This window comes from Macaca fascicularis, chromosome 20 (assembly GCF_037993035.2).
Source record: "Macaca fascicularis isolate 582-1 chromosome 20, T2T-MFA8v1.1".
NCBI lineage: Eukaryota > Metazoa > Chordata > Mammalia > Primates > Cercopithecidae > Macaca > Macaca fascicularis.
Genome location: NC_088394.1, coordinates 44,263,734 through 44,291,683, shown reverse-complemented (window position 1 = coordinate 44,291,683; position 27,950 = coordinate 44,263,734). Strand labels below are relative to the sequence as shown.

The window sequence follows — 27,950 nt, the reverse complement described above, 5'->3', positions numbered from 1 at the left end:
GAGGACGCGCGAAACGGCGGCGGCGGCGGCGGCCAGGGGGGAGCCGGGGCGGCCGTTGCGGGGCGCGCTCTCGAGAGGCGGCGGCGGCCCAGAGTGTCCCGTCGGTCTCGGCGCCGGGAAGAGGCGGTGGCGCTGCCCGCGGTGGCGGGGGTTGGCGACGGAGCGCGTTGGTGCCAGGACCGGGGTCCGAGGCGCGCTCTCCGCCCACAGGTAAGTGGGGCCCGGCCTGAGGGAGGAGCCGGCGGCGAGGGGCTCTCCGGGAGGCGGGCGCCCAGGCCCGGTAATGGCGGAGGGCGGGAAGGGCGGCCCGGCCAGGGCGCGGGCAGTAGTCGGCACGGCGGCGCCTTTGTCTCGGCCGAAGCCGGGCCGCCCGGTCGAGCGCCGCCCCCCGCCCCTCCCCTGCCCGCAGCCTCCGCGAGCCGGCTCGCCCCCGCCCCCGGAGCCCCGGGCCCGGCGGGGTGGCGGTGAGGGTCGGCCCCGCGCGGCCGGGCCGAGGGCGGGGGAAGGGCCTCGGCGGCGGCCCGGCCCCCGCGCGCCCGGGAGGCGGGCCCGGCCGGGGGTGGCGCCCGGCGCGCCCCGCGCCCTCGTGCCGGCCTTTGTTGTGGAGGGTCCCGGGGTGTGCGGCCAACATGGCGGAGGTCAGCTGAGTGCGGGCAGCTGCCGGGGCCCTGCCCTCCCTCCCCACGGCGCCCGGAGGCCCGGGCCGCACCGCGCCGCTCGGCCGGCCTCGGTCTCGTTTCTCTGCCCCCGACACCCGGCTGGAGCCGTCCCGGACGGGGCTGCGCTCTTCCTGCCGCTTCGGCCGGAGGCTTCATTGTGCAGTGGGAAGAATGCAGCCTCCTCCCTTGTTTATGTCGTTAGAGAAGAGGGCGCGTGAACGGCGTGCCAGGGAAGCTCTGGCTTATTATAAACCTGGCATTTCCTAGGCTTCATTTGCCGGGTAGTTTGGGGTCCTTTCTTAACTCTCCCAAATTTATAACTTAAGAAAGTGAATAAGCTGGGCCTCACCAATGCGTAGGTATTTTTTCGCCTTCGGCCCTTTCCTGGAAAGATACATAATTTGTTCGCTCGGACATTCAGAAAAGTCTAGCTTGGGTGTTCGGAAAATCAGATCTGTGTAGCTCCTTTGCCAAAGTCATAGAGGCCATGAACAAACAGAGAGACCGTGGATACTGGATATAGGACAGTGCTCTGACTGCCCCTTCCTAGCAGTTGAGCATTTACCTTTGCTTATAGCGGGTGTCAAGGGTAAATTGTTAACTCTTCAGCACTTGGATGTTGAGAGCACGGGCTGTGAAGTCCGACTGTCTGCTTTGGGTCAAATCCTGTTCCACCGGTTTGTGACCTTGGGCAGATACTTAACATCTCTGTGCTTTGCTTTCCTTATCTGCAAAATGGGTTTGTAAAGACAGTGTCTACCTGAAGCCCTGTTGAGAATTGATGAGATGACAATAGGTGGACTGAAAGCAGTGGCAGGCCCATGCTAAGTTCTCAACAAATGTTTACTGTTAAGGCTGTTGTTAAAGAGCTAAACTTACGAGGTTATCTTGGCATGATGTGTTGGTATGATGAAAGTGCATAGGCCAGAATTTGTGAAATCAGGTCACAGATCTTTAGTGCTGGATTTTTTCTTTCAGTGCATTTTGTTGTTAAAAAGGACAATATTTGTATGATAAATTAACAAACTTGCTGAGATGGTGGCATTTTGGAAATTGCTACGGCCAGGGATTTGAATGGCTATATCTTTGTGATTAAAAAAAATCAAATTGATTAAAATGAGGTCTCCTTTTAGCTAGTTTAGATTTATTGATCAGTTCACTTTCAAGGACTTGAGTTAACTAACTTGGAAAAATGGGACAGTGAATACTTGAGTGTATCTATGGTGGTATGTATGGTGTTACCATCACTTTTAGAAGTTACTGAAGAGCAGAATGTAGTGTGGTGGCAAATGTAATGGTCTGGTAATTTTATCTGGGAAATGTTGGCTCAAATTATGGTGGAGAGGATTTTAGTTAGTTGTTAGGACTTCAGACTGGTAGATCGTGAGACTCAAAGTGGATTACACAAATTGGTTGTGTAGTGTTTCATTCTGAAAATTTAAATGAAGATACAGAGTTCTGTAATCTTGGATGGGTAGTTGCAATTATATCCAGAATTTGTTCCCCAAAGTTTACTATGCCAAACAGTTTTTTTTGTTATTGGCATCTTTCCAACATTATTTAGTAACATTTAATATTTTAAACTGAAATACGTATAATAGATATGAAACGGATGACTTTTCAGGGTAAGTATTCCACAGAGTACAAATTCAGAAACAATTTTAATGTACTTTACATCTGTTAAATATTAATCTGTTCCCTCTAAGCTTTGGGAAGTTCTTACAAAATTGCTGTAGAGAAATATTCTTTCTTAATATCTGTAATTAAAAAGCATAATTAGATTAAATTGGAGTTATAAAGAAATTATCTAGCTATGTCAGTAATGACATAGCATAACAAGTAGGATTTTCAGTGGGTATCGTGTTTTGAAAACAGATCTTACATAACTGGGGTAACAAAGTTTAGTAATTTGCAAAGTTTTAGGAGACTGCTGAAATTGTATTTTTAACCAGTTGATTTACACAATTTTTAAAGATTGGAGGTTCTTTGTTTAAAGAGATTTATTACAGAATTTTGTGGAATTCCCATATGCACCTTGTAAAATGTTAAAATCTGGATATTTTTGGTACAGCCCTCTCTTTCAACAAAATCTATATGAAATCCGCAGTCTTCCATCACCCCCAAAAAAATGGAGATGAAATTTTCCTTTTTACAATAAGTATCCTTAATAGTATTCTTCAAAATAGCAGTATTTCTAATGCACTTTAAATGATTTAGTTCCCATAGCTATAGTTACTAGAACATCTGCTGCGTAAGGGCAAGAATTGTGTTTTTAATATATATCCTCAGTACCTAGTGCTCAGTACATACTTGTTTACTCACCTACTGCTGTCCATATTCTAATGACACTCAGGTCTTTTAATTTTTTTTGAGATGAGTCTCGCTCTGTTGCCCAGGCTGGAGTGCCGTGGTGATGTCATAGCTTATTGCGGCCTCCAACTCTTGGGCTCAAAGGATCCTCCCACCTTAGCCTCACAAGTGGCTGGGACTAGGGGCATGTGCCACCACACTGGGCTAATTTTTAAAAAAATTATTTTGTAGAGACCAGGTCAGGTCTTGCCATCTTGCCCAGGCTGCTCACAAACTCCTGGGCTCAAGTAATCCGCCCACCTCGGCCTCCCAAAGTGCTGGAATTACAGGTGTGAACTGCTGTGCCTGGCCTCCAGTCTTTTTGCGTACTGAGATGTAGACCCATATATCCCCTTATGCAGATTTTTAAAATTGACTTTATTTTTTAGAGCGGCGTTAAGTTAATAGCAAATTGAGGGGAAGAGACAAGAGATTTGGCGTGTAGCACCTGTCCCCACGCGTGTAACCGCCTCCATCATCAACATTCCCTGTCAAAGTGGTACATTTGTTACAATTGAGGAACCTACATTGACACACCATTATAACCCAGAGATTATAGTGATGTACATTTTATGGGTTTAGACAAATATATAATGACATACATGAATGCTTTCACCACCCTAGAAATCCTCTGCTCCACCTGTTTATCCCCACACCCCCAACCACTTATCTTTTTACTTTTACTGTCTCCATAGTTTTGCCTTTTCCAGACTGTCATATGTGTAGCTGGGCTCTTACAATATGTAGCCTTTTCACAGTGGTTTCTTTCACTTAGTAATATGCATTTAGGTTTCCTCCACGTCTTTATGGCTTGGTAACTCATTTCTTTAGGGCTGCATAATATTCTGTTGTCTAGATGTACCACAGTTGGTTTATCCATTCACCTACTGAAGGATGTCTTGGTTGGCTTCCAAGTTTTGGCAATTCTGAATAAAGCTGTTATAAACATCCATTTGCAGGTTTTTGTGTGGCCATGAGTTTTTAACTCCTTTGGGTAAATGCCAAGGAATGTGATTGTTGGATCAGATAGTAAGAGTATGTTTAGTTGTTCTGTTGTTTTTTTGAGATGGAGTCTCAGTCTGTCCCCCAGGCTGGAGTACAGTGGCACAGTCGCAGCTCACTACAACTTCTGCCTCCTGGGTTGAAGTGATTCTTGTGCCTCAGCCTCCCGAGTAGCTGGGATTACAGGCGCCTGCCATCATGCCCAGCTAATTTTTGGATTTTTAGTAGAGACAGGGTTTCAACATGTCAGCGAGGCTGGCCTCAATCTCCTGACCCCAAGTGATCTGTCTTAGCCTCCCAAAGTGAAGAGTATCTTTAGTTTTGTAAGAAATTGACAAACTGTCTTTCAGATTGGCTGTACCATTTTGCATTCCTACAAGCTATGAATGAGAGTTCCTGTTGCTTTGTATCCTTGGCCGGATTTGGAGGTACCACTGTTCTGGATTTCAGCAGTTCTTTTCTTATAGGTGTGTAGTGGTATTTTCTTTTTCTTTTCTTTTCTTTTTTTTTTTTTTGGGACAGAGTCTCACTCTGTCGCCCAGGCTGGAGTCCAATGGTGTGATCTCGGCTCATTGCAACCTCCACATCCCAGGTTCAAGTGATTCTCCTGCCTCAGCCTCCTGAGTAGCTGGGATTACAGGCGTACACCATGCCTGGCTAACTTTTTTTTTTTATTTTTAAGCAGAGAAGGGGTTTTGCCATGCTGGCCAGGTCAGTCTCGCACTCCTGACCTCAAGTGATTCAAGATTCTCCCACCTCGGCCTCCCAAAGTGGGGAATGACAGACATGAGCCACCGCGCCTGGCCTGTGGTGGTATCTTACTGTTTTAAATTTGCATTTCTGTGATGACATGTGATGTGGAGCATCATTTCATATGCTTGTTGTTATCTGTATATCTTTTTTTTGGTGGGGAGTTAGTTAAGGTCTTTTTGACTGTCTTTTTTTAAGTTGGGTTGTTTTTTCATTGGTGAGTTTTTGTTTGTTTTTTGTTGTTTTTTTTTTTTTTGGAGACAGAATCTTACTCTTCTTGCCCAGACTGGAGTGCAGTGGTGCCATCTCAGCTAACTACAACCTCCACCTCCCAGGCTCAAGCAGTTGTTCTCATGCTAGCCTCCTGAGTAGCTCCTGAGTAGCTGAGATTAGAGGAATGAGCCACCATGCCCAGCTAATTTTTATATTTTTAGTACAGACAGGGTTTTGCCATGTTGGCCAGCCTGGCGAACTCCTGGCCTCAAGTGATCTGCCTGCCTCAGCCTCCCAAAGTGCTGGGAATACAGGCCTGAGCCACTGTGTTCAGACACGTTTGCATATTTTGGATAACAGTTCTTTTTCAGATACAGATATCTTTTGCAGATATTTTTTGTGTTCTCTATCTCAAAGCTGGCATTGCCTCTCTTCTTCACATTTGCATTCATTCCTTCTACCTTTAAGAGGTCTCCTTTTGGTCTCTAGCCTTACAGTCAGTTTTCCTACTGCAGTTTAAGTGAGCTTTCTAATAGGTGAACCTGACTTAAAAGGCTTTAGTGTAAAGTTCTCTAAGTTCTTGATATGGTTCGTAAGTACATAGCCTCTCCTCGGCCTCTCTTGTTACTCCCCTGCCATTTTGGACTTTACTTGCAAGCCCCTCTGATCCTATTAAGCTCTATTATCTCAGCCTGGACATCACTAGCTGAGAAGCTCTTTGTGAACTCTGCACATTGAATTGGGTGTCATCTCTGTGTTCCCATGGCACTCTGCTCGGCCCCACTGTAACGTATCCTCCTGAATTATAATTTTTCTTTAGTTGTATGCCTCCCCAAATAGACTGTAATCTCTATGAGGACTTGATCATCCTTGTGTCTCAAGAGTTTAGGACTCTCTTTCTGGAACATAGGTGGTGTTCAGTAAACAGTTATTGAGTGACTGACTTTACACTGTTCTTACACTCTTCTAGCCTTTTAGTTTTGTTTTTACCAAGGCATACTGTTTCTTATAAACTTTGCCAGCCTTATTACCTGTGTTTCCTCTTTGCCCTATGTCAACTGGGTTCTTCTGTTCCTTGAACACTGCTTTAGCATCTATGTGCCTTTGCTCATAATTGTATTTAGCCTCTGAAATGTCTATTTGTGCTACTTTGGGGAGATTACTGAACCTCTCTAACCCGTAGTTCTATTAGTACATGAACATTTATTAAGTATATTGCTGTTTCTTGCCCCCGGCCCCTAGCCCCCAGCCCCCATGTCGTAATGCTAGAGTGTCAGTAAAATTAAGTGGCTAAGAGGACAAGCCCTTAAGAGTCAGACCTGGATGTGTCTCTTGGCTCTATCACTTATTAGTTGTGTTTGTGACTTTAAGTTCCATGAGAGCAGGGACACTGCCTACTTTGCATCCCAAAGCACATTGCCTAACACAGCAAGTGTTTATTGTAAAAAAATTAGTTGAGTAAGTTACTTCTCTAAATATTACCACTTACCTTCTAGTGAAGAAAGAAAGAAACAGAATTACAAATTGTAAAGTGTACTATAAAGGAGTCAAAGTGTTGAAGTGACCAGTGGGGTGGAAGGGAGATCTGGTGTCCAAGGATAAGGAGCTAGCCCTTTGAAGCGGGAAGGAGTACATCTTACATGGAAGGTGCAGCCAGATAAAAGCCCCATGAAGTAGGGATGAATTTGGACTGCTCTAGGACCTGAGGAGTGTTGCTGGAGCAAATGGGTAGTAGAGAGAGACAGGTTGAAGAACTGTGCAGAGGGAAAGAGAGGAGAGAGGCTGTGAAGTGTTAGCTTATGTTAGCATCTGGCTGTTCAAGGAGATTCTAGGAGAATACCTACAGCAATATTAGGACTTTTATTTTCTAACTGTAAACTATTTTGTTGACATTTAGCCTAAATACATATGGAAAAGTGCTCAAATCATGTGTACAGTTTGACAAATTTTCACAAAGGGAACGCTATTGTAACCACCTCTCAGTTCGAAGAAACAAGGAGCCGCCACCTTCAAAAAAAAAAAACCACCTCTTGACTTTTTACACCATAGATTGACTTTGCCTAATTTTGTGCCCTATATGAATGGAACAGTACATACAGTTTGTATTCTTTCATTTCTGTTGTTGTTGTTTTTATTTTTTTGAGACAAAGTTTCATTCTTGTTGCCCAGGCCGGAGTGCAGTGGCACAATCTTGGCTCACCACAACCTCCACCTCCCAGGTTCAAGCGATTCTCCTGCCTCATCCTCCCGAGCAGCTAGGATTATAGGCATGCACCACCACACCCAGCTAATTTTTTGTGTTTTTAGTAGAGACGGGGTTTCTCCATGTTGGTCAGGCTGGTCTCGAACTCCCGACCTCAGGTGATCCGCCTGCCTTGGCCTCTCAAAGTGCTAGGATTACAGGCATGAGCCACTGCGCCTGGCCTGTACTCTTTCATTTCTGTTTGGCTTCTTTCACTCAACGTTTTGTTTTTTGTGTGATTAAGGAGTATTACTTGCTTGTCCATGACAAAGTTACCAGCTGAATAGCCTTGTGTCCCAGTACTTCTTATTTTATTATTATTTTTATTTTTATTAGAGACAAGGTCTCACTATATTGCCCAGGCTAGTCTCAAACTCAAAGGCTTTAGCAGTCCTCTCGCCTCGGCCTCCCAAAATGTTGGGATTACAGGCGTGAGCCACCATGCCTGGCCTTTCTTTTGTTTTTTAAGTCGTATTCTTTTCGCTGACAATCTCAAATACTTTCTGACCAGTATTTCTAGAATGATTTTGTTTTCCTTAAATCTTCAGGAGGCTCAGCATGGTGGCTCACGCCTGTAATCCCAGCACTTTGGGAGGCCAAAGCTGGCAGATCCCTTGAGGTCAGGAGTTCAAGACTAGTCTGGCCAACATGGTGAAGCCCTGTCCTTGTCTCTACTAAAAATACAAAAATTAGCTGGGCGTGGTGGCATCCCCCTGTAATTCCAGCTACTCAGAGGCTGAGGCAGGAGAATCACTTGAGCCCAGGAGGCTTAGGTTGCAGTGAGCTGAGATGGTGCCACTGCACTCCAGCCTGGGCAACAGAGCAAGACTCCATCTCAAAACAAACAAACAAACAAAAAAAACCTTTCAGAACTTTAGGTTTAATGTTATAGACAAGGTATGACCAGAATAATGCTGGCAGAAACCTTTCATTAGATTTGTGGTTGCCCAGTCATGTTTGAACTTACTTGTTTTTTTTTTTTGCTTATTCATTTTTGTTTTGAACAGGGAGTCTGGGCACATATGGAATGAACTAGAAAGAGAAAAACCTTTGGAGAACTAATTATATTTATAAAACAGATCTTGCAGTGAGAAATATTTTCTTAAGGAATTCAGTGCCAGTCCTGAATTTTGTAGAAAATATTTAACTGTACTTGGTATAGTTATTAGTGTCACATTGACCACCTTGGTCTAGTGATGGTTGGTACAGTAAATGTAAGTGTATACTAGCTTCTCTGCGAAGACTCTACCTTGGAAAGACTACTTCAATAATTTGTTTAACAAAATGAAGTAATCCTCTCCTTGTTAAAAACTTCTTCCTGGTTTCCTTCCTTTGTATTTCGCATTGAATTTTGCTCTTTTGAATTTGGCCAGCGCTCAGGCTTGTTGAGTAAGGTAGCTTTACTTTTAAAAATTTATCAAGGCCCTGATTTAGCTTTTTTAGAACAACTTCGGATAACTTGTCTATACAGATGTTAATTTTTGCAGGCTGTATTCTTTTGAGTTTGTGAGGAGAGGGGGCTATCATAAATTTTGTTAACTTTTAAAATGTTAAATTTAAGATATTTTTAGCCAGGTGTAGTGCCGGGCGCTTGTAATCCCAGCTACTCAGGAGGCTGAGACGGGAGAATTGCTTGAACCTGGGAGGTGGAGGTTTCAGTGCACTGAGATTGCACCACTGCACTCCAGCCTGGGCAACAGAGCGAGACTCTGTCTCAAGAAAAAAAAAAAATTAAGATTTTTTTTATAGTATAAAATAAAACGTCTACAAAATATGTAGCTTTTTGTGAATAAGCTGGTTTTAAGTTTCCTGTAAGTATCCATCTATTTGAGGAATTTTAAGGAAAAAAGTGAAAGCAAGGAGAAAATCGGCTCTTGAATTCTGTATTTTATATTTTGTAGAAGTACTAGTAATTCATTAACAGAAAATGTGGAAACATAAAATGTGCACTAAAATTTTTAAGTGTAATATTTTTTATTGCCAATCATTTTATGAAACATTTGAGAAATAGAGAAATCCCCCCTCACCCCCAAATGATTATTTATAATCTGATTACTAAAAAGTAACCGTTGTAGACATTTTAGTGTAGTCTGTGTGTGCTTCACATTTTTTTTGTTCTACTCAGCCAAAGATATTTTAGTTTCTTTGATCTGACCTAAATTCTTATAGTATTTCTCATGATTATCACCTCTAAGAACTATAATGTTTGAACTGTGTACTGTAATTTCAAACGATGAAATTTGTGCTTACAGTCTCTGTTTCTTACAGTTCTTGATGCTTCGTGTGACTCTAGTTCAGTGGTCCCATCTCTCTCTGGTGTCTGATTCCAGACTTGCTCTCCCTTTGATCCTGCATCTTAAACCATTAAACTACATTCTGCAGTTTGGATGTCCTTCCAGTTTCTTTTCTGTTTCATTACATGCTACATACCTGCGTACATACATGAAAATAGATACATCAATATGCATATCTATTATACTTACCTTTTTTTTCTTTAAACCTAAATGAAATTGTAATTTGTATATTCTGTGGCTTTTTTTCTGCCCCCCCATTTGAGACAGTCTCGCTCTGTCGCCCAGGCTGGATTGCAGTGGCCTGATCTCAGCTCATGGCACCCTCCACCTCCTCCTGCGTTCAAGCAGTTCTCCTGCCTCAGCCTCTCTAGTATCTGGGATTACAGGTGCCTGCCACCATGCCTGGATAATTTTTGTGTTTTTAGTAGAAATGGAATTTCACCATGTTGGCCAGACTGGTCTCCCAACTCCTGACCTCCAGTGATCTTCCTGCCTCAGCCTCCTAAAGTTGTTGGGATTACAGGCGTGAGCCACTGCGCCCGGCCTTTCCCCCCAGTTTAAACAGTTGATTCTTACATGTTAATAGGTCTGATATATGAGTCCATTTTATTTAAAAAAGGCAGCACAGTATTCTGTTTTATGGACTGTAATTTAACTGCTTTCTTAGGATAGGGCTGTTTTCAGTTTACTGTTACAAACAGGCATCCATACATACCCACTCCTTTGCCAACATGTGTGGATTAGAGGATAGACTTCTTATTTAGAGTCTCACTGTGTCACCCTAGCTGGAGTTCAGTGGCGCCATCTTGGCTCACTGCAACCTCCATGCCCGGGTTCAAGTGATTCTCATGCCTCAGTCATCACTTTGACCTCTTTTAGCTTATTATTTTTGCATTTATCTTTGTCTTTAAATAACACGCTTTTATTGTTTTTAGATTTCAGTTTTTGGCTTTCTTTGTTGATTTCCTTTTGTGACTTTAACTCTTCTTGCCCCCATCACATGTGCATACCCTTCTCATTCCTACATTCCTAATTTAGTTAGTAACACTGCAGTTTTTTATTTGCATTATCCTGACTGTCAAAGTTATTCACAGTTTGAGCCATGTAATAAACTGATTACTTCTTTCTCTGCATTCTTTAGTTTGTATTTTTTGTTGGTAATACCTTTTTTTTTTCTTCCTATTTTGGCTTTGTTTTCTTTTGTGCTTACTGTTAATGCTACCTCACATTCCTTGCCGCTTGAAATGTTCCATCAGGTTGTTTGGATGCCTTCAGTTGCCCTCTTCTAGCATAAAGGTGTCATTATCTTCAGTAGTTTCTTTACCTTTCTCCTAGATGCAGCCTTCTGTTTATTGTAACCCTGTTCTCTTTCTTGGTTGCTTCCCTTGTATTTGAAGAGCTTATCTTCCGGGAGCTTCCTAAGAACATATCCAGGGTAGGTAGTATTTTGAAACCTTGCGTCATCATTCTGCCCTCAACACTTTCAGGATAATTGGGTATAGAATTCTAGGATATAATTTTCTTTGAGAATTGTAAAAGCATTGTTCTGTTGCTTTCTGACCCTGGATGTTGCTGACCAAAAGTCCAAAGTTCTTGTTTTCTGATTTATTTATTCACCCAAAAAATATTTATTAGAGCCTGTACTATGTGCCAGGCACTGTATTAAGTTTTTGGGATACATAATTGAGCCAGACAAAAATCCTACCTTCCAGTTGAGGACAGGGGGCGCCTATAACAACAAATAAAAAATAGTAAGTTAATTATGTAGTCTGTTAGAAGATGATACATTCTTTGCGGGGAAAAGAATAGCAGGCGTGAGATGGGCAAAGATTTAGGAGTACACAGAGGGGCAGTGGACAGGGTGCTGCTTGCTATTTTAAATAGAGGGTCTGAGAGAGTGTCATTGAATGTAACAAGTAAAGATTTGAAAGTTAGGGAGTTAGCCACGTGGATATTCAGGAGAAAAGTATTTTAAGGCACAGACCCAAAGGAGCAGCCTAGCATTGCCATTGAACAAGGAAGTCAGTGCAATGAGTAAAGGGGAACAAAGTAGGAGATGAAGTCAGAGAGTAATGGGAACACAGCACCATATTGTATCCTTATACATATTGGCCCCTTATGGGCTATTTTTAGGATTTCAGCTTTTACTCTAACATGGGTGGCCAGTGGAGGGTATAGAGCAGAGATTTATGTCATCTGATATAAAATGGAACTGGATTAATTAATTGCTGTTCTTAGAACATACTAGGTGGTGAGGGTGAGAGGCATTGCTGGAAACTAAGACTGGTTGGGAGGATATTGCAGTAATCCAGATGAGAGATACTGGTGGCTTGGACTAGATGGTAGTGGTAGAGGTAGGGAGGAATGGTTGGATTCTGAATATATTTTGAAGGGAGGTACAATAAGATTTCCTGACTGTTTTAGATGTATGTTGTGAAAGAGAAGAATCAAGGCTGACTTGAAGGCTTTTGACCTGAGTAACTGGAAGGATGGAGTCTCTATCAGTTGAAATAAGGAAGACTCTGAGTGAAGAGAGAGACTTTGGGAGGTGATAAGGAGTTTCTCTTTGGCCATCCCCCTGAAGGGGCAATTGGATGTACAAATCTGGGGTTTCAGGCAAATCTGGAGGGTTGTGTTTATTTTTAAAATCTGGGCTGGAGATAAAAAATTTGAAATCCTTAGCATGTTGATGGAATTTACTAGGAGACTGAATGAGATCATTAAAGTACCAGTGTACATAAAAGAACATCTTAGGGTGTAAGGGTGGGAGACAAGGATGGAAACAGGGAGACTGGTTTGGAAGAGATTGCAGTAATCTATAGGCAGCTACAATTTCAATAACTTGGGGAGAAGAGCAGGAATAAAAGGAAGCTGAGGAGTGACTGGTGAGATAGGAAAACCAAGAGTATGTGAAGTCGGCAAACAGAGTATTAGCAGGAGTCCAGTGATCCTTCAACTCTGTCAGGTGTTGCTGACAGTTCAAAACTTGCAATTTAAATACAAACAAAACCACAGAACCATTGAAATTCAAATTACTGATTCAGTAAAATATTGGATACTGTTGGCTGAATTTTAGTCTTGAAACTGCACTTATGGGGTTGACTTACGGTTGCAAAATTGACTGTTATCAGGAAGGTTCTTTTTGAGTTAAGCATACCTTAATTGCCCTGTATCATGTGGTCGTATGAAATCTTAATTTTTTCACTGACATATAAGTGCTTTAGTGGAAACCATGATGACATTTTGCGTCACACAAATGAATTATTTATGTGTTAGATCTACCTCAGTTTTTCTCTTTAGCTTGTGTAATTAGAGTACTATAGGACCAACTTAGAGCCTGTGTGGCCATAAATATGAATAGAGGCATTTAATTACATGGCTAGTAGGTGTATTCAGATGATTCAGAATGTGCTGATATGTTTTTTAGACTATTAAAAACACAAAAGTAAAATATTAAATTTTTAGAGAAATGTGAACTCCTTGTGAAACTCCTTAGTTTGAGGGAAATTAGTACAGGTTGTTAATTCTTGTGTTACATCCTTAGTTGAAGTAACTAAAATGGTTTGGCTAGAGTTTCAGGTGGTACTGCTTTTATCAACACAGATTGTAACTATTTCAACTGAATATAATTGAATTTTAATAAGGCTCCATGATTTTTTAAAAGATGGCATTTCTTTCCTATAAATTCCATTACTTTTTTTCTATTTCACTAGTAAAGAGTCATCAGTCAAAATGTATCGGACTCGCTAATGTGACTTTTTACCCTGTTTCTTTAATTTCTTTAGTCTTCCTAGCAATATGCTCTTTTATGCTTAGTGTAGTATCACAAACTCTATAGATTACTGCTAATTTTGATCTGCTGTAAAAATTTTTTTCTTTGTGTGTGTGTGTGTGTGTACATGCTTACCTGCCAGATTTGTCAGATGGAATGTGAAGTTGAATGTGTTGTAGAGTGTAGAACTAGGTACCATGAATTTTATAAGTAAGGTTTTAAAAAGCACAGCTTAAATGCCAAGATGGAGTATAAGAGCAAGTGTGCACTGGAATATTTGAGAATTTTGTATCCTGAGAGAATATAAAACATAAGGTAGTAAATGGTTGTATTCAGATAACTAAGTAAGTAGTATTTGAATGCTTTTATCTAGACACTGAGACTTGGTTATATTGCAGATTAGTTCGTAATCAAGACTGACATAGTTTCAATAATTTTAATTTCAGGTGTGTTGCTAAGAAGTTTTAAGGTTATTTAAATTTTTTTAGTAATGTGTGGTATGAAATAAAAAGTTGAAAAAGCCTGTTTGACCCTCTGCCTGGTTCTGTTGCTCTTCTCTGCTCTTTCGTCTCCATGGTACTCACTTTGCTTTGATTTCATATCTAATAATTTAATGGCAGACTTAGAATATGTGATTCTATCACTTTGATGGAAAGTAAAGGTTTAATTTAAAGACTTTAGGAAGTTTATTTTCTTGACAACTTTTTGTAAATATGGACAAGATGTTTTGAATGGTAAATTAAATATTTCATACCAGGGTAAGTAAGGAGAACATACATACTGTCTTTTAGGGTTATTCAAAAGAAGATGAGATTAGAGACAGCAAAACATCTGGCTGTGCTCGTATTTATTTCAAGGCGCTGTATTGCCCAGGCTGGAGTGCAGTAGCTGTTCACAGACACAATCATGGTGCAGTACAGCCTTGAACTCTTGGGCTCACATGATCCTCCCTCTTCAGCCTCTTGAGTAGCTGAGACTACAGGCATGTGCCAGCTTGCTCTTACTCGTTTTTTGTTTTTTGTTTTTTTGAGATGGAGTTTCACTCATGTTGCCCAGACTGGAGTGCAATGGTGCAATTTTGCTCACTGCAACCTCCCCTTCCCGGGTTCAAGCGATTCTTGTGCCTCAGCCTCCTGAGTAGCTGGGATTACAGGCACCTGCCACCACACCTGGCTGATTTTGGTATTTTTAGTAGAGACAAGTTTTCACCACGTTGGCCAGGCGGATCTCAAACTCCTGACCTCAAGTGATCCCGCCAGCCTTGACCTTCCAAAGTTGTTGGGATTACAGGTGGGAGCCACCACACCTGGCCTTGAAATCTATTTTCTTAAGTAAGGTGGGGATAAATGTCTAACTTTGGTCTTTGGAAAGGTTAAATGAGAACATACGTAAACCATTGAGGAGTATACCTGGCACTTAGTAGGTGCTTAATACGTGTTTGGGGCACTTCATTAATGAGAATAAAGGGAAGTCTCCACTTTGCCTCTGTGTTTAGACAACCAACAATCAAGGTCCAAGGAAAGATGTGAAAATTAAGCATGAAAACTTATATAGAGGGAGTTAAGAAGTTACAAGAGTAATGTAATCAGAATTTATGTGGCTCTTCCTACTTAAGGGAAAGGGAAGGGAGTGGCCATTCTTGCCATCAGTCTCTGTTCACTTGCTGGAGATTGAGGATACCTGTATATTTTGGAAAATGCTTTAGCATATCAGAAAGTTATCTGCAAAGGGTTGAGAATGAAAATGGCATTAGGCTTTTCACCTACATCACTGAATAGCAGAAGACAGTGGGCATAGTTTACTTAGTTCTTAGGGAAGAGGGGTTGTGACCAGGATTCAAAGCTGCGGAATTTATGCGAGAGCTTCAGACTTAGACTAAGATGGAGAGTTAATCACTTTCGTAATCCTTTCAGAAACTTTCTTTGAAGTATTGTGATTACACCACAAAATTAAGGATTCAAGGGTAGTTAGGTTTGATTAATTGCTTTGACAAAGTTAGGAGTTTAGTACAATCTATTGTGCCTGGTGGGAAAGGGAAAGTTTTCCTATTGGCATGCTGAAGGGCTTGCATTGTTTTGGGGGGGGGATGTTACACTTTATTTTATTGTTTCCCAGACAGAGTCTCACTCTGTTGCACAGACATAGCTCATTGCAGCCTTTACGTCCCAGACTCAGATGAGCCTCCCACCTCAGCCTCCCAAGTAGCTGGCTCTACAGCAGATGCCACCACACCCAGCTAATTTTTTTGTATTTTTTTTTGTAGAGATGAGGTCTCAGTATATTGCCTAGGCTGGTCTCAAATTCCTGGGCTCAAGTGATCCTCCCAAAGTGCTGGGATTACAGGTATGAGCCACCAAACCCCATGTATATGCTAATGTTTAGCTTGGTTGGAAGCCTCAAAATAAAATGATTTAGCAAGGGGTTGTATTTTGCTTTGAACGCATTTAAGTCGGGATTTGCCTTTCCTCTGTCTTCTGTTGACAGCAGTTTTCCTGGGTTTCCCTCATCTCCAATAATCAATCTGTCTAGACCTATTAGTAACTTCTTCTGTAGCTGAAAAGTTTTCAGAATTATCTTCAGGAAAAATGGAGGTTTTAGGAAAAACATACAGTTTTTAAGAAATCATTTTATTGCTTTGCTACAGTTCTGGAAACTATAGATTGTTTATTGTCCTCATTATCTTATAACAGTGTTTGAGTTTTTAACTTTTGGCATTTTTAACTCGTTGAATTTTTAAGAGACTTGCCTTAATATTGTCATTGTGTGAGAAGCAAATCTTAAAATAGAAGCAGTGTTTAATTAACGTAAATTTAACATAAAACATTTTCTACATAATACCTGCCACAATGTCAGATGAGTTTGGAAAGCACCCTTTTAACCAAAAGGCATTCTGGGAACAAGAAAAACCTTAGTGTTTTGAATGGAGGAGTTTTATTTAATTAAGATTTCTAATGGAAAGAGCAAATTTGTAATCTGATACATGTACTTTATATTTTATTGTTTCTAAGAATAATTTTTTTGTTACTAGAGGTGGGGTAGTGATAATCGCATCCTATCCTTATTTATTTATTTTTTTTGAGACAGAGTCTTGCTCTGTCGCCCAGGCTGGAGTACAGTGGCACGATCTTGGCTCACTGCAGCCTCCACTTCCCAGGTTCAAGTGATTCTTCCACCTCAGCCTCCCTTAGCTGGGATTACAGGTACACGCCACCATGCCCAGCTAATTTTTGTATTTACTTTGTAGAGACAAAGTATCACCGTGTTGGCCAGGATGGTCTTGAACTGCTGACCTCAGGTGATCCACCCGCCTCAGCCTCCTAAAGTGCTGGGATTACAGGCATGAGCCACCGTGCCCGGCTCTTTTTTGTTGTTGTTATTTTTACTAAATTAAGAATAAACATGTTTTATTTTTTGCTCATTTTGACTGTTTTCATAGTTGTTAATCAGACTTTATAAAGCAGTTTATTGTCCCCTTTGGAAAAAGATAGCTAAAAATCACCAGTATCCTCATACAGATAACTGATTCATTGGTCTGATGTTGTAGTCCTCTTGATTTCTCACCCCATCCCTCCTATGTTCTATTTGTAACTTCATTTACAATATATTATGCTTTTTTTTTCCATATCTGACTACATTTCTCCATTTTAAACTTTTATAAGTAATTTATAAAAGGAAACAAAGATTGCCACGTGGAATTGAGAATAAAAGTTTATCTTTCTACTGTTAAGTATGCATGGTAAATCAATGGCTGAATGCTCTGAAATTACTAAGACAACATTAAAGGCTGATTCTAAAATGTTTTTATTTAGATTGACATCTACTTAAACTATATACCAAACTGGGCTTGGGACGTAGGCTTTAGAAAGTATCGGTAATAGTGCATTCTTGTTAAGTTTGGGATTTTTGCCAGTTTTTGGATTCTGTGGGCTTGTCTTAAGGTACTTCTGTGAACTTTTCAGCGGTTTGTAAAACTAGTGTAAATAAATATTCTACCCAGTTGAGAATTAAGGTTTATTGTGCTAAAAATTAAATGGTGGTTGATTCTTGGCAGACATGTTTGATCACCTTTGCAAGCTTAAGGCATCTTTTGGAGTGTGTGTCTTGGAATCTACAAATTCTAAATTTCTAATTGATGACTTGGCAATTAAATCCGGTCTCAGCTCTAAACTTAAATATTCTGGAATATGTACCACCTGTGATACACATAAATTACCCATCTCAATCTAGACAAAAGCCATTTGAGTCTGGAAACAGTCCAGTTTTACAGCTGAATAACTAGGGGAGCCTGGGTTTGAATCCAAGTGTAGATGACTCTAGAATGCTTCCACTTTTCTAACTTAATTAAGTAGAGGGGCCTGTCTATAGATGAGTGGTTTTCAGAGTGTGCTGTAAGGCTCTGTACAGATCTTTTGGAGTTTGATAAACAGTGAAATATCTTTTGCTTGAGAAATAATCAGTCATCTTTTTGTTGTATACATTTTGGTTCTCTCATAGTTCTGTGGAAGTTTCTCTAAAATATATGAAATTTTCTTCTCTAGGGAAATTTAAGACCTGTTGAATGAATAAATATTAGAAAATAAAAATACAGACCGGGCACAGTGGCTCAGTACTTTGGGAGGCCAAGCAGGCAGATTGCTTCAGTCCAGGAATTCGAGACCAACCTGGGCAACATGGGGACTCCCTGTCTCTACAAAAAATACAAAGAAAATTAGCGAGAGTGGTGGTGCCAGCCTGTGGTCTTAGCTACTGGGGAGATTGAGGTGGGAGGATTGCTGGAGCCCAGAAGACCCAGGCTGCAGTGAGTGTAGATTGTGCCACTGCACTCAGACCTGGGCAACAGTGAGACCCCGTCTCAAGAAAAAAGAAAAAAAAATAGTTCTGGCACGACTGTGTCTATTTTCAATTATATTTCTTTTCCTAATGTTGTTTTGTGTAGCCTGTATTGTAAAATGAGGTTGAGGTGATTGGACACACTGTTAATAGAGTGAGGAAGTGGGTAGAGTTAAAATTTCTTGCTGAAAGTGGGTAATCTGCAGTTCCTTGCATTGGGTTCACTCCTCACTGCCAGCTCTTGCTGCATTTGGAGGCTGCCCTAAGCATGATGTAATGACAGGTTAAACCTCTGCACGCACTAGCTGATGCAATGCAAATCTGAGGCCCAGGACTTTATTGGGGCTAGGGTAATGCTTGTTTAAAAACAAAACAAGCTACTCTGTGTTTAATGAGGCCATTTACGATGGCTTTCTCAGAGTGGGAAGAGTATAATCTCTTAGGAGGTTTAAGTAGGAGTTTAATGTGGCAGAAGTGTGCTTACAACTTTTCCTGCGAAGTCTTTTCACAGCGGGGAAGGAGAGTTTAAAATATAGTGCCCATAGGAGTAGAAATGAAGTGAGCTAGAATTGAGTAAATATGGTAGTTGATGCCCGGTAAATAGCTGTTGAATGAATTAAGGAGAATGTTTTCACTCTAAAAATTTAGAGTTTGCACGATGAACCGGGAATGTAGCGCCGGTGTGGGCACGCATTTCCCAGATACGCCAGATACGCTGTAGCTCTTAGATCGAACCGTGAGAAACTGCCGATATTCGACTGTTGTGACCTACCGAAAACAGCATGGTTCTACCTAATTTTAAACTGGTGGAAATGCTGAGGAAGGCTCGATGTCGCTGGGGTGGGATGGGGTCAACAGCGGGGTGGCGGGGCCCCGCCCTGGGCTGCGGGGCGGGGCTTGCGGGCACAGCCCCACCCCTGCGCGAGCAAGACGGGCACCGCCCTGCGCGCTGCGCGCCCTGAGCTGGCCCTGGCGCCCCGGGTTGGAGTGGGCGTTCCCAACGCAGGCCCAGCCCCGGCCGAGGCTCCAAATGGCTCTCCAGCAGGCAGGCTTCTGCAGTAGCCCCTGAGCTGGCTCAGGGAGCGCACTTCCTTCGCAGTGAGCGCGTCGCCCCCTGCATCCCCGGCCTCCACCGGAGCTGGGCAGTAGCCTACGGAGTGAATCTGGAGAAGACAAACTTGGGAGACAGACGAAAGCTTAGGGCACACTGGAGGACAGCGCAGCTGTGGCTCCCATTTTTGGAGATGCAGCCGAATTTGAGCTCACAGGGAGGTGTGGTTGCCTCCTGGGGATGGGAAGGCTTCCTTTCTCCACCTCTGTAACTCGTGCTTCTGAGAAGTAAATGGATATTTGGATCCTGACCTCAGACGCGAATTTGGGTCTTCTGTGCTTAGGAGCAGAAAGTGCCCAGGAGGGGCCTGTTCCTTTACTTCTTGGGGGAAACGCAATGCGCGGCCTGACTTCTCATGACGGGAAAGGCTACTCCACCTTCTCTGTACTCCTGGAGGGGAGTCTTGTTCACATGTTTACCAGCGGCCAGGACAAGGAAGAGAAAAGGTATTGACATTAAGAGGATAGGTTGCTGAGGCTATGAAGCTTGAACGCTATTAGTCAGTGGAACCTGTCTGGCTTAGGGAATGGCTGCAGCAGAATCCAGCCGTTTCCGAGGTTCTCAGTCATGTTTCATTTGGGTTGCTGTGCTTTTTTATGTTTAAATCAAACTTCAGGTTACGTCATGACTTCTGCAGGGCTGTCCTTAGTTCCTACTGCAGGGCGGCTGTGTGGTTGGGATTCCTTTTCTGTTTCAAGATGGAGCTGGGTTCCACCCTTGGAGCTTTGAGAGGCTTTAGCAGTTGCTGTCCTGTAATACCTCCATTCACAAGAAATACCGTTCACATTTCAGTTCTTTTTCACACTTTGAATAGGAGTTAAAATGTGCTTTCTATAGTGTTTGGAAAATGGTAAAGATGTATTGTGAGCCTGAACTGTTGATGATAAATGTATAACTATTGCTAGGTCAAGAAATTGTGAACAACAGTGTTTTTCTCGGTCTCTAGCTATGTTGTGTTAAATATAAACTGAGTTTACTGCCCTTGGATGTGATTCCTTGGTTTGGTTTAGTAATCTGAAAGGCATTGGTTGACTAGACTGTTTTGTGCCCAAGGAACCACTTTGTAATTGTTATGCTGCTTACTGAAGTAAACTGGACCATGCAGTAGGCATACAGCATACAGCCAGGGTGTTTTGGCAATACTGAGCCCACTGTTTTACAAGTGACATAAAATGGATGTCATATGTACAAAGAATCTACTCAGAGGGAAACTGGATTACAGGAGAGCTCCTTTATAGTCCTTTGTCAGGGGACAGAACACCTGGGTCACACTGGGCTTCAGATGAGAGTTGATTCATGTTCTGAGTCCGTATGATGAGACACATTATGATGGAATTCTGTCACTTTTGTTGCCTCTTGAACTTTAAAATATCCTTTTAATGATGTGGAATTAATCTTTATTTTTCCTTCACCCTAAGCCCTCATTTAAGCTATCAGTTGGTAACCACTTGGGTAATCTAGAAACCAAGTTGCATTTACTTGGTCACATTGGTAACCAACATTGTTTCTTAAAAGTTCCCTGCAACAGAATAATGACTATAATTGAATTAAAACATTAATTTTGAAGCTTTAATTTTGTAATATGGCTTAGTGGCCGGGCGCAGTGGCCAATGCCTGTAATCCCAGCACTTTGGGACGCCGAGGCCGGGGAATCACGAGGTCAGGAGTTTGAGACCAGCCATGGTGAAACCCCGTCTCTACTAAAAATACAAAAATTAGTCGGGCATGGTGGTAGGCACTTGTAATCCCAGCTGCTTTTGAGGCTGAGGCAGGAGAATTGCTTGAACCTGGGAGGCAGAGGTTGCAGTGAGCAGGCACCATTGTACTCCGGCCTGGGCAACAAGAGCAAAACTCCATCTCAAAAAAAAAAAAAAAAAAAAAAAAAAAAGAATATGGCTTAGTAGAGTTACTAGGAGTGCACTCTTAGGACATCGACTGATCTTTTTTTCCACCCCCAAGACAAATAGTGGCCTGCAATATCCCAGCCCAGGTAGCTTCCTGGGAAAAGTTGCTTGTTTTATGTTTGACTCAGCTTGACTAGTTACATTGTCGATTATTTCTTCCAGATGACATTTACTTGTTAAATAACGTTGATTACTCTGCTGATGAATGTTTCAGCAACGCTGGAGAACCCTAGGCTGCAAGGGGTTCTTCACCTGTTGACTTCATCCCCCACCCCCAGTATGGTATATTATCTCTGCCGTGCTATCATCTTTATTCTTTCCTTTTTCACTGTCTCTTCCTGACTCTCCTCCTTTGTTCATTATGTCTGATACATATTGTGGATTGAAAGTGGAACAGAAAGATGTACTTTCTCTACCAGACTAAAAAGTTTTGAGATGGCCCTCCATTTCTCCTATGTCTCCCTTCACCTTTGTTGTGTGTTTATTTTTATATTTTTGCTACCTTCACTAGCGAGTACATCCCCTCACTCTTGAGGTGGGCACTAATCAGTAAGAAATAAGATTAATACCTGGCTGATGATAATTTGGGGGGAAGACTTAATTAGGTAAAGATGGATAATGGGATGGCAGCAGACCTTTCCCCTTGTGACCCCTCCCCTCATTCCCAAAGTACACCTCTAGAGTAGATAATGGTTTACCATTAAGAAGAGTTAATGGAAGGTTCTCTGATTCTTTGGCATTGGAACTACACTTGTCCTGCGGTATCCTCGGAAGATTAGTTCTAGGACCCCCTTCCCCATACCAAAACCTGAGGATGCTCAAGTCCCTGATAGAAAATGGTGTCGTATATGTATGTGCATATTCTCCTGTATAATTTAAATTATCTCTGGATTACTTAATACAATGTAAATAATACGTAAATAGTTGTTATAGACTGTATTTTAAAAATTTTGTATTATTTGTAAATTTTTCTGAATATTTTCAATCCATGGCTGTGGTGAAGTCCTTGGATGCAGACCGTGTGAATACAGAGTGCCGATTTTATCCAGGACTTCACCTGTAACTCCCTATACCTATCAATAGCTGACTCCAAATTAGAAAGAAATAAGAGTAAGGGAGTCTCAGGGAGAGAGTCCTAGCAAAACGGATTCGATTAAACTTCAGTTCCTTGTATAGTTTCTCTAGTTGTTTATGGTCCATCTTCTATTTTAGCATTTATTATTCCATGTAGTCTATCCAAAGACGATTAAGGGAGTTCCAAATGTTTTCCGGAATATTTTGAAAAGAGAGCTTATCCAGTGTACAGATCCTAATAAAGTGCACATTCAGTGTAATTTTATTTTTTAGTATGTTACTTTTTAAATTCTATTTATTTTTCTTTCTCTTTTGCTCAGTAAATTTTGCATGAAACTTTAAGTACTTCTGGCATGTAAACATTATTTGTAAAATAAGTCATGGTTATAATTATTTTTCTCCTGCCTCCTTATGTATTTATTTCAGAAATGAGCCGTCAGACTGCTACAGCATTACCTACCGGTACCTCGAAGTGTCCACCATCCCAGAGGGTACCTGCCCTGACTGGCACAACTGCATCCAACAATGACTTGGCGAGTCTTTTTGAGTGTCCAGTCTGCTTTGACTATGTGTTACCACCCATTCTTCAATGTCAGAGTGGCCATCTTGTTTGTAGCAACTGTCGCCCAAAGCTCACATGTTGTCCAACTTGCCGGGGCCCTTTGGGATCCATTCGCAACTTGGCTATGGAGAAAGTGGCTAATTCAGTACTTTTCCCCTGTAAATATGCCTCTTCTGGATGTGAAATAACTCTGCCACACACAGAAAAAGCAGACCACGAAGAGCTCTGTGAGTTTAGGCCTTATTCCTGTCCGTGCCCTGGTGCTTCCTGTAAATGGCAAGGCTCTTTGGATGCTGTAATGCCCCATCTGATGCATCAGCATAAGTCCATTACAACCCTACAGGGAGAGGATATAGTTTTCCTTGCTACAGACATTAATCTTCCTGGTGCTGTTGACTGGGTGATGATGCAGTCCTGTTTTGGCTTTCACTTCATGTTAGTCTTGGAGAAACAGGAAAAATACGATGGTCACCAGCAGTTCTTTGCAATTGTACAGCTGATAGGAACACGCAAGCAAGCTGAAAATTTTGCTTACCGACTTGAGCTAAATGGTCACAGGCGACGATTGACTTGGGAAGCGACTCCTCGATCTATTCATGAAGGAATTGCAACAGCCATTATGAATAGCGACTGCCTAGTCTTTGACACCAGCATTGCACAGCTTTTTGCAGAAAATGGCAATTTAGGCATCAATGTAACTATTTCCATGTGTTGAAATGGCAATCAAACATTTTCTGGCCAGTGTTTAAAACTTCAGTTTCACAGAAAATAAGGCACCCATCTGCCTGCCAACCTAAAATTCTTTTGGTAGGTGGAAGCTAGACACATGAAGGTAAATGAAAGGAAAGGCTGTTAAATACAGGAAACAGTTGCATGTAGTAACACTAATATATTTAAAAATAAGTCAACAGTAAACCACTGAAAAAATATATGTATATACACCCAAGATGGGCATCTTTTGTATTAAGAAAGGAAGCATTGTAAAATAATTCTGAGTTTTGTGTTTGTTGTAGATTGATTGTATTGTTGAAAAATAGTTATTTTGTTTTGTTTTTGCGTGGGAGTGTGTGCGTGCGTGGGTGTGTGCGTGTTTGGGTTTTTCTCCTTTAACTGACAAGCCATCTTGAGTGGTCATGGGCCACTGCTTTTCCCCTTTGTGAGTCAATACATAGTGCTGCTGTGTGCTTTTTTGTGTGTGTATTTGCTAATTTTTATTAATTTTAGTTTTTCATTAAATAAATTTGACTTTCCTTTCTGTAATTCAGGTTTTTCTTCACTTTTTTTGTACCATTTTAAAGTTAGTGTCTTTTGATATGCATACTTGTTATGGTAAAAGTTTGTAACATGTGTTCAATATTTTCTTTTCCCCCATTAATCAGTTCATTAGAAATATTTTAAAATCAGCTACTTTGTGAAGCTATGAGTTCCAGAAAGTAAAGGTGACATCGGAAAAATGATCAAAAGCTATTTAAAGCATCTGTAAGATGGTCTCTCTCTTTCTCTCTTCTACGGATGAGTCACACCTTTGAGCTTAATCTTTGAAAGGTTAGAGAATAAATTGATTTTTATAAGTACTGCAAATCAGGCTTTTGTTTCCTTTTTCAAATATCTTGGATAAATCACATGTTTAAAATTTGTTCTTGTATTTATTGGTTTTGCAAAAGAAGGCATCGTCATGCACAGTATTTGTAATTAAAAGCAAATCATTTGTTTAAAAAGGCAGTTTGCAAAAAAATGTTTTTGGTCTTTTATAATTCTCATTAAAAGAATTTCTGGCAAATTAAAAAAATCTTACTGTGTCTGCTTTAGCTCTAAGTTTGATAAAATCCAAAGTTATTTTCCTGTTTCATTCCGTACTTTAATTATATAGCAGAAAGCTGTGTGTTGTCATTTTTAAGTGTGGTAGAGTTATACTCTAAATCACAGCAAATAACTGGGTATATGGCTTCTGGATTACAGTCTTTCCCATGCTCTGCCCCTCTTGCCCACATTTTGATTCTTACAACTGTCAGGAGAATGACTAAAATGCTGACCACTTTTCACCTCTTTAAAAAAGCACAATGAAATAATAAATTTACTATTTCATAGCCTAGTGGTTAAGAGCCTTGGTTCTGCAGCCAGACTTCAGGCACCTAAGTGCCAGTCTCGGCTCTACCCCACTAACCAGCTGTGTGACCTTGGGCCCCAGTTTCCTAATGTGTAAAGTGGGGTTAAATTATGGTAGCTACTTAAAAAGTTTTAATGGGGTACAGGTATGTTACCTCAAACAGTGCTTTGTTCATATCAGCATCCAGTGAATGTTAGCTACCATTATGCCTTTAGTACCATGTAGTTAACTTGCTAATTACTTTGAGGCACATGGCAAGATTCTGAAATTGCCTTCTGAATAGTGAAAGATAATTTTGTGTGGTTTGTATTGGTACTGTAAGCCTAGAAAGTTAATGAAAATTTGGACTTCACCCTTATCCCACCACTGATTCTGGATAATTTTGGATAAGAGTTTATTTCTATTATCCATTTTCAGAAAAGATGATTGTGTAGTCTCATCCTTATGTCAATATTATCTTTTGAACTGGTTATAATGTGCTTGTGGAGCCTTTGTTCTTTTTTTTTTTGAGACGGAGTTTAACTCGTCGCCCAGGCTGGAGTGCAGTGGTGTGATCTTGGCTCACTGCAACCTCGACCTCCCGGGTTTAAGTGGTTCTCCTTCCTCAGCCTCCAGAGTAGCTGGGACTATAGGTGCGTGCCACCATGCCCGGCCAATTTTTGTATTTTTAGTAGAGACGGTTTCACCATGTTGGCCAAGATGTTCTGGATATCCTGACCTTGTGATCTGCCTGCCTCCCAAGTGCTGGGATTATAGGCGTTAGCCACTGCGCCCGGCCTTGCGTAGCCATTTTTATGGTGAAAGAGAATAACAGTTCAACCACAGATTTATATTCAGGTCTGTTCATTAGCATATGTGCTTGGAAAAAGCGACTTTTATTCCATATTTAATGTTGTATGGTAAAAGGATTACTTAACAATATGTAAAAGGGCTCCCAATATCTTTCAGAATAAAAGTGGCTGGGCACTGTGGCTCATACCTGTAATCCCAGCACTTTGGGAGGCCACGGTGGGCAGATCACTCAAGGTCAGGAGTTCGAGACCAGCCTGGCCAACATGATGAAACCCTGTCTCTACTAGAAGTACGAAAAAGCCAGGCATGATGGCACACCCTATTAGGGAGGCCGAGGCAGAACCCCTTGAATCCAGGAAGCGGAGGCTGCAGTGAGCCAAGATCGTATCACTACACTCCAACCTGGGTGACAGACTGAGACTCTTGGCTCAAAAAACAAAACATTGGGTATATTCGTGGAGGTATATCATTTTGTAGTTTTAGTATTTTAAAGTATGTTGATTATAAAGTATGTGTCCATCATGTAGACTTTGGAAATTATAAAACTGCACATACAATTGAGATCTATAGTCTTGCTATTCACTCAGAGGTGGTTTTTCCAGTTTTTTATGTGTATGTGCATGTGCTCATCCTGTCACCCAGGCTGGAGTATAATGGTGCAGTCAGCTCACTGCAGCCTCAAACTCCTGGGTTCAAGTGATCTTCCCACCTCAGCCTCTTGAGAGCTGAGAGTACAGGTGTATAGCATCATGCTTGGCTAATTAAATTTTTTTGTAGAGATGGGGTCTCGCTATGTTGCCCAGGCTGGTCTCAAACCCCTTGGGCTCAAGTGATTCTCCTGCCTTGGCCTCTTACAGTGCTGGAATTTACAGGCATGAGCCCCTGACTCCAGCCACATGTTTATTTTCAAAGGTACTGGGAGCCCTTTTATGTATTACTGTGTAGCCCTTTCATCACACAACATGCTCATCTGAGTGTTTCACCACTAATAATCTTGGAAGAACAATTTTTGTTTATGAGGATTCACTAATTTTAGGTTCTTGTTGGATATTTACTTGGTAATTTATTGGTTATTTATAAATAAACCATGAACATATCTGTATGTTTTCTGTGTATAGTCTTGGGATTATTTTTTACATACTTCATCATTGCTTTCTGGAGAGGTTCCAGAGGACACCAGTAGCAGTGTGAAGTTTTCCATTTTCATTTTCACCTCATGGTTTGCTAATTTAAGCAAATTAAGGTAGTACATTTTGTGTTTGACAGTTAATAAGCTTGACATTTTAGTATTAACAATTTGCATTTAGGTCTTCATATTCTTAGTCTATAGAGGTAAAATCTATAGCCATATTTCGTGGTCCATTGATTTATGAGGCATAACTCTTGTCCTGAAGTTGCTTGTTATAATGAAGACTTCTTCCATTTCTTTTGATGTCTTCTCTCAGGCTGTATATGGGGTAGGTATGGGAGATACTCATTAACTTTGTTCTGTTGCTTTTACACCCTTAAACTTGAAATTGTCCTATTTAATCATGGGCCAGTTTGGTATGTTCATTGTTGGGGAACAGTTTTTCCTTTGTGAGCAATTTTTTATTATAATATGTATGATTTTAAGACCCACATTTCTGCAAACTTCAAACTTACATAAGTGGCTGTAGATAGCTTAGCTCACGAAAATAATAGTGTGCCGCCTCCAACCCCCAGAAGCTCTTCATATTCAGGAACATCTGCAGTGATTCTACTAATGGTAGAATTCTATTTCACACTCCTGATTGGAAGAATTGGTAAGTAATCCAAATTAAGAAAACAGTGGATCAAATTCAGCATACCGGGGGGGTCAGTCTGTGACTGCTGCATTAGAATGGACATAAAAGTAATGTCGGAATTCGACAGGGTGAATAGTGCGTATGAACTACCATGCAGGACTGTGGTCATTTGTATAGATTAAACATGAAAGGTACAGATAGATTGTTACAGAGACTCGGATTTTGAAGCTTGGTCATTCCCCTCCCCACTCATCCAGTGTGCATGTTCAAAACACAAAGGATTATTTGGTATTTTACTGCTTATGATCCTAACCTGAATTTACCAAAAGAAATGTACATTTATCTAAAAATGGCACCATCCAAACAAAATTCCTTATCAAGCATCTACTAAGATTTGGTGGCAAACAGTATAGGCTGTAGATTCTAACTGCCTGGGTTGACTTCTGACCCTATATCTACCGGTTTTTATTTAAATACCATCTCTGCCTGGTCCCTCCTCCATAAACAGGTATGGTGTCCACTG

General features: G+C 41.3%; 2 protein-coding genes across 7 annotated transcripts in view; one reads left to right on the top strand and one right to left on the bottom strand.

The window, feature by feature from the left end:
• On the top strand, nucleotides 1-24,551 carry SIAH1 (siah E3 ubiquitin protein ligase 1). Of its 6 annotated transcripts, none has more exons than XM_045381788.3 (3): nucleotides 1-210; nucleotides 15,545-15,624; nucleotides 22,627-24,551. In XM_045381788.3, the coding sequence occupies exon 3, from the start codon at nucleotides 22,629-22,631 to the stop codon at nucleotides 23,475-23,477; it is 849 nt and encodes a 282-aa protein (XP_045237723.1). In that variant the 5' UTR covers nucleotides 1-210; nucleotides 15,545-15,624; nucleotides 22,627-22,628; the 3' UTR covers nucleotides 23,478-24,551. The 6 variants fall into 6 exon arrangements, with proteins under 6 accessions (XP_045237723.1, XP_065393818.1, XP_005591919.1 ...); XM_065537746.2 differs by lacking the exon at nucleotides 15,545-15,624 and adding an exon at nucleotides 4,361-4,477; XM_005591862.5 differs by lacking the exon at nucleotides 15,545-15,624.
• Nucleotides 23,461-27,950, bottom strand: part of LONP2 (lon peptidase 2, peroxisomal) — a 119,029-nt gene continuing 114,539 nt past the window's right edge. The window contains exon 17 of the mRNA XM_045381787.2: nucleotides 23,461-23,580. Coding sequence (XP_045237722.1) covers nucleotides 23,461-23,580 — 120 coding nt within the window. The remainder of the gene's footprint in view (nucleotides 23,581-27,950) is intronic.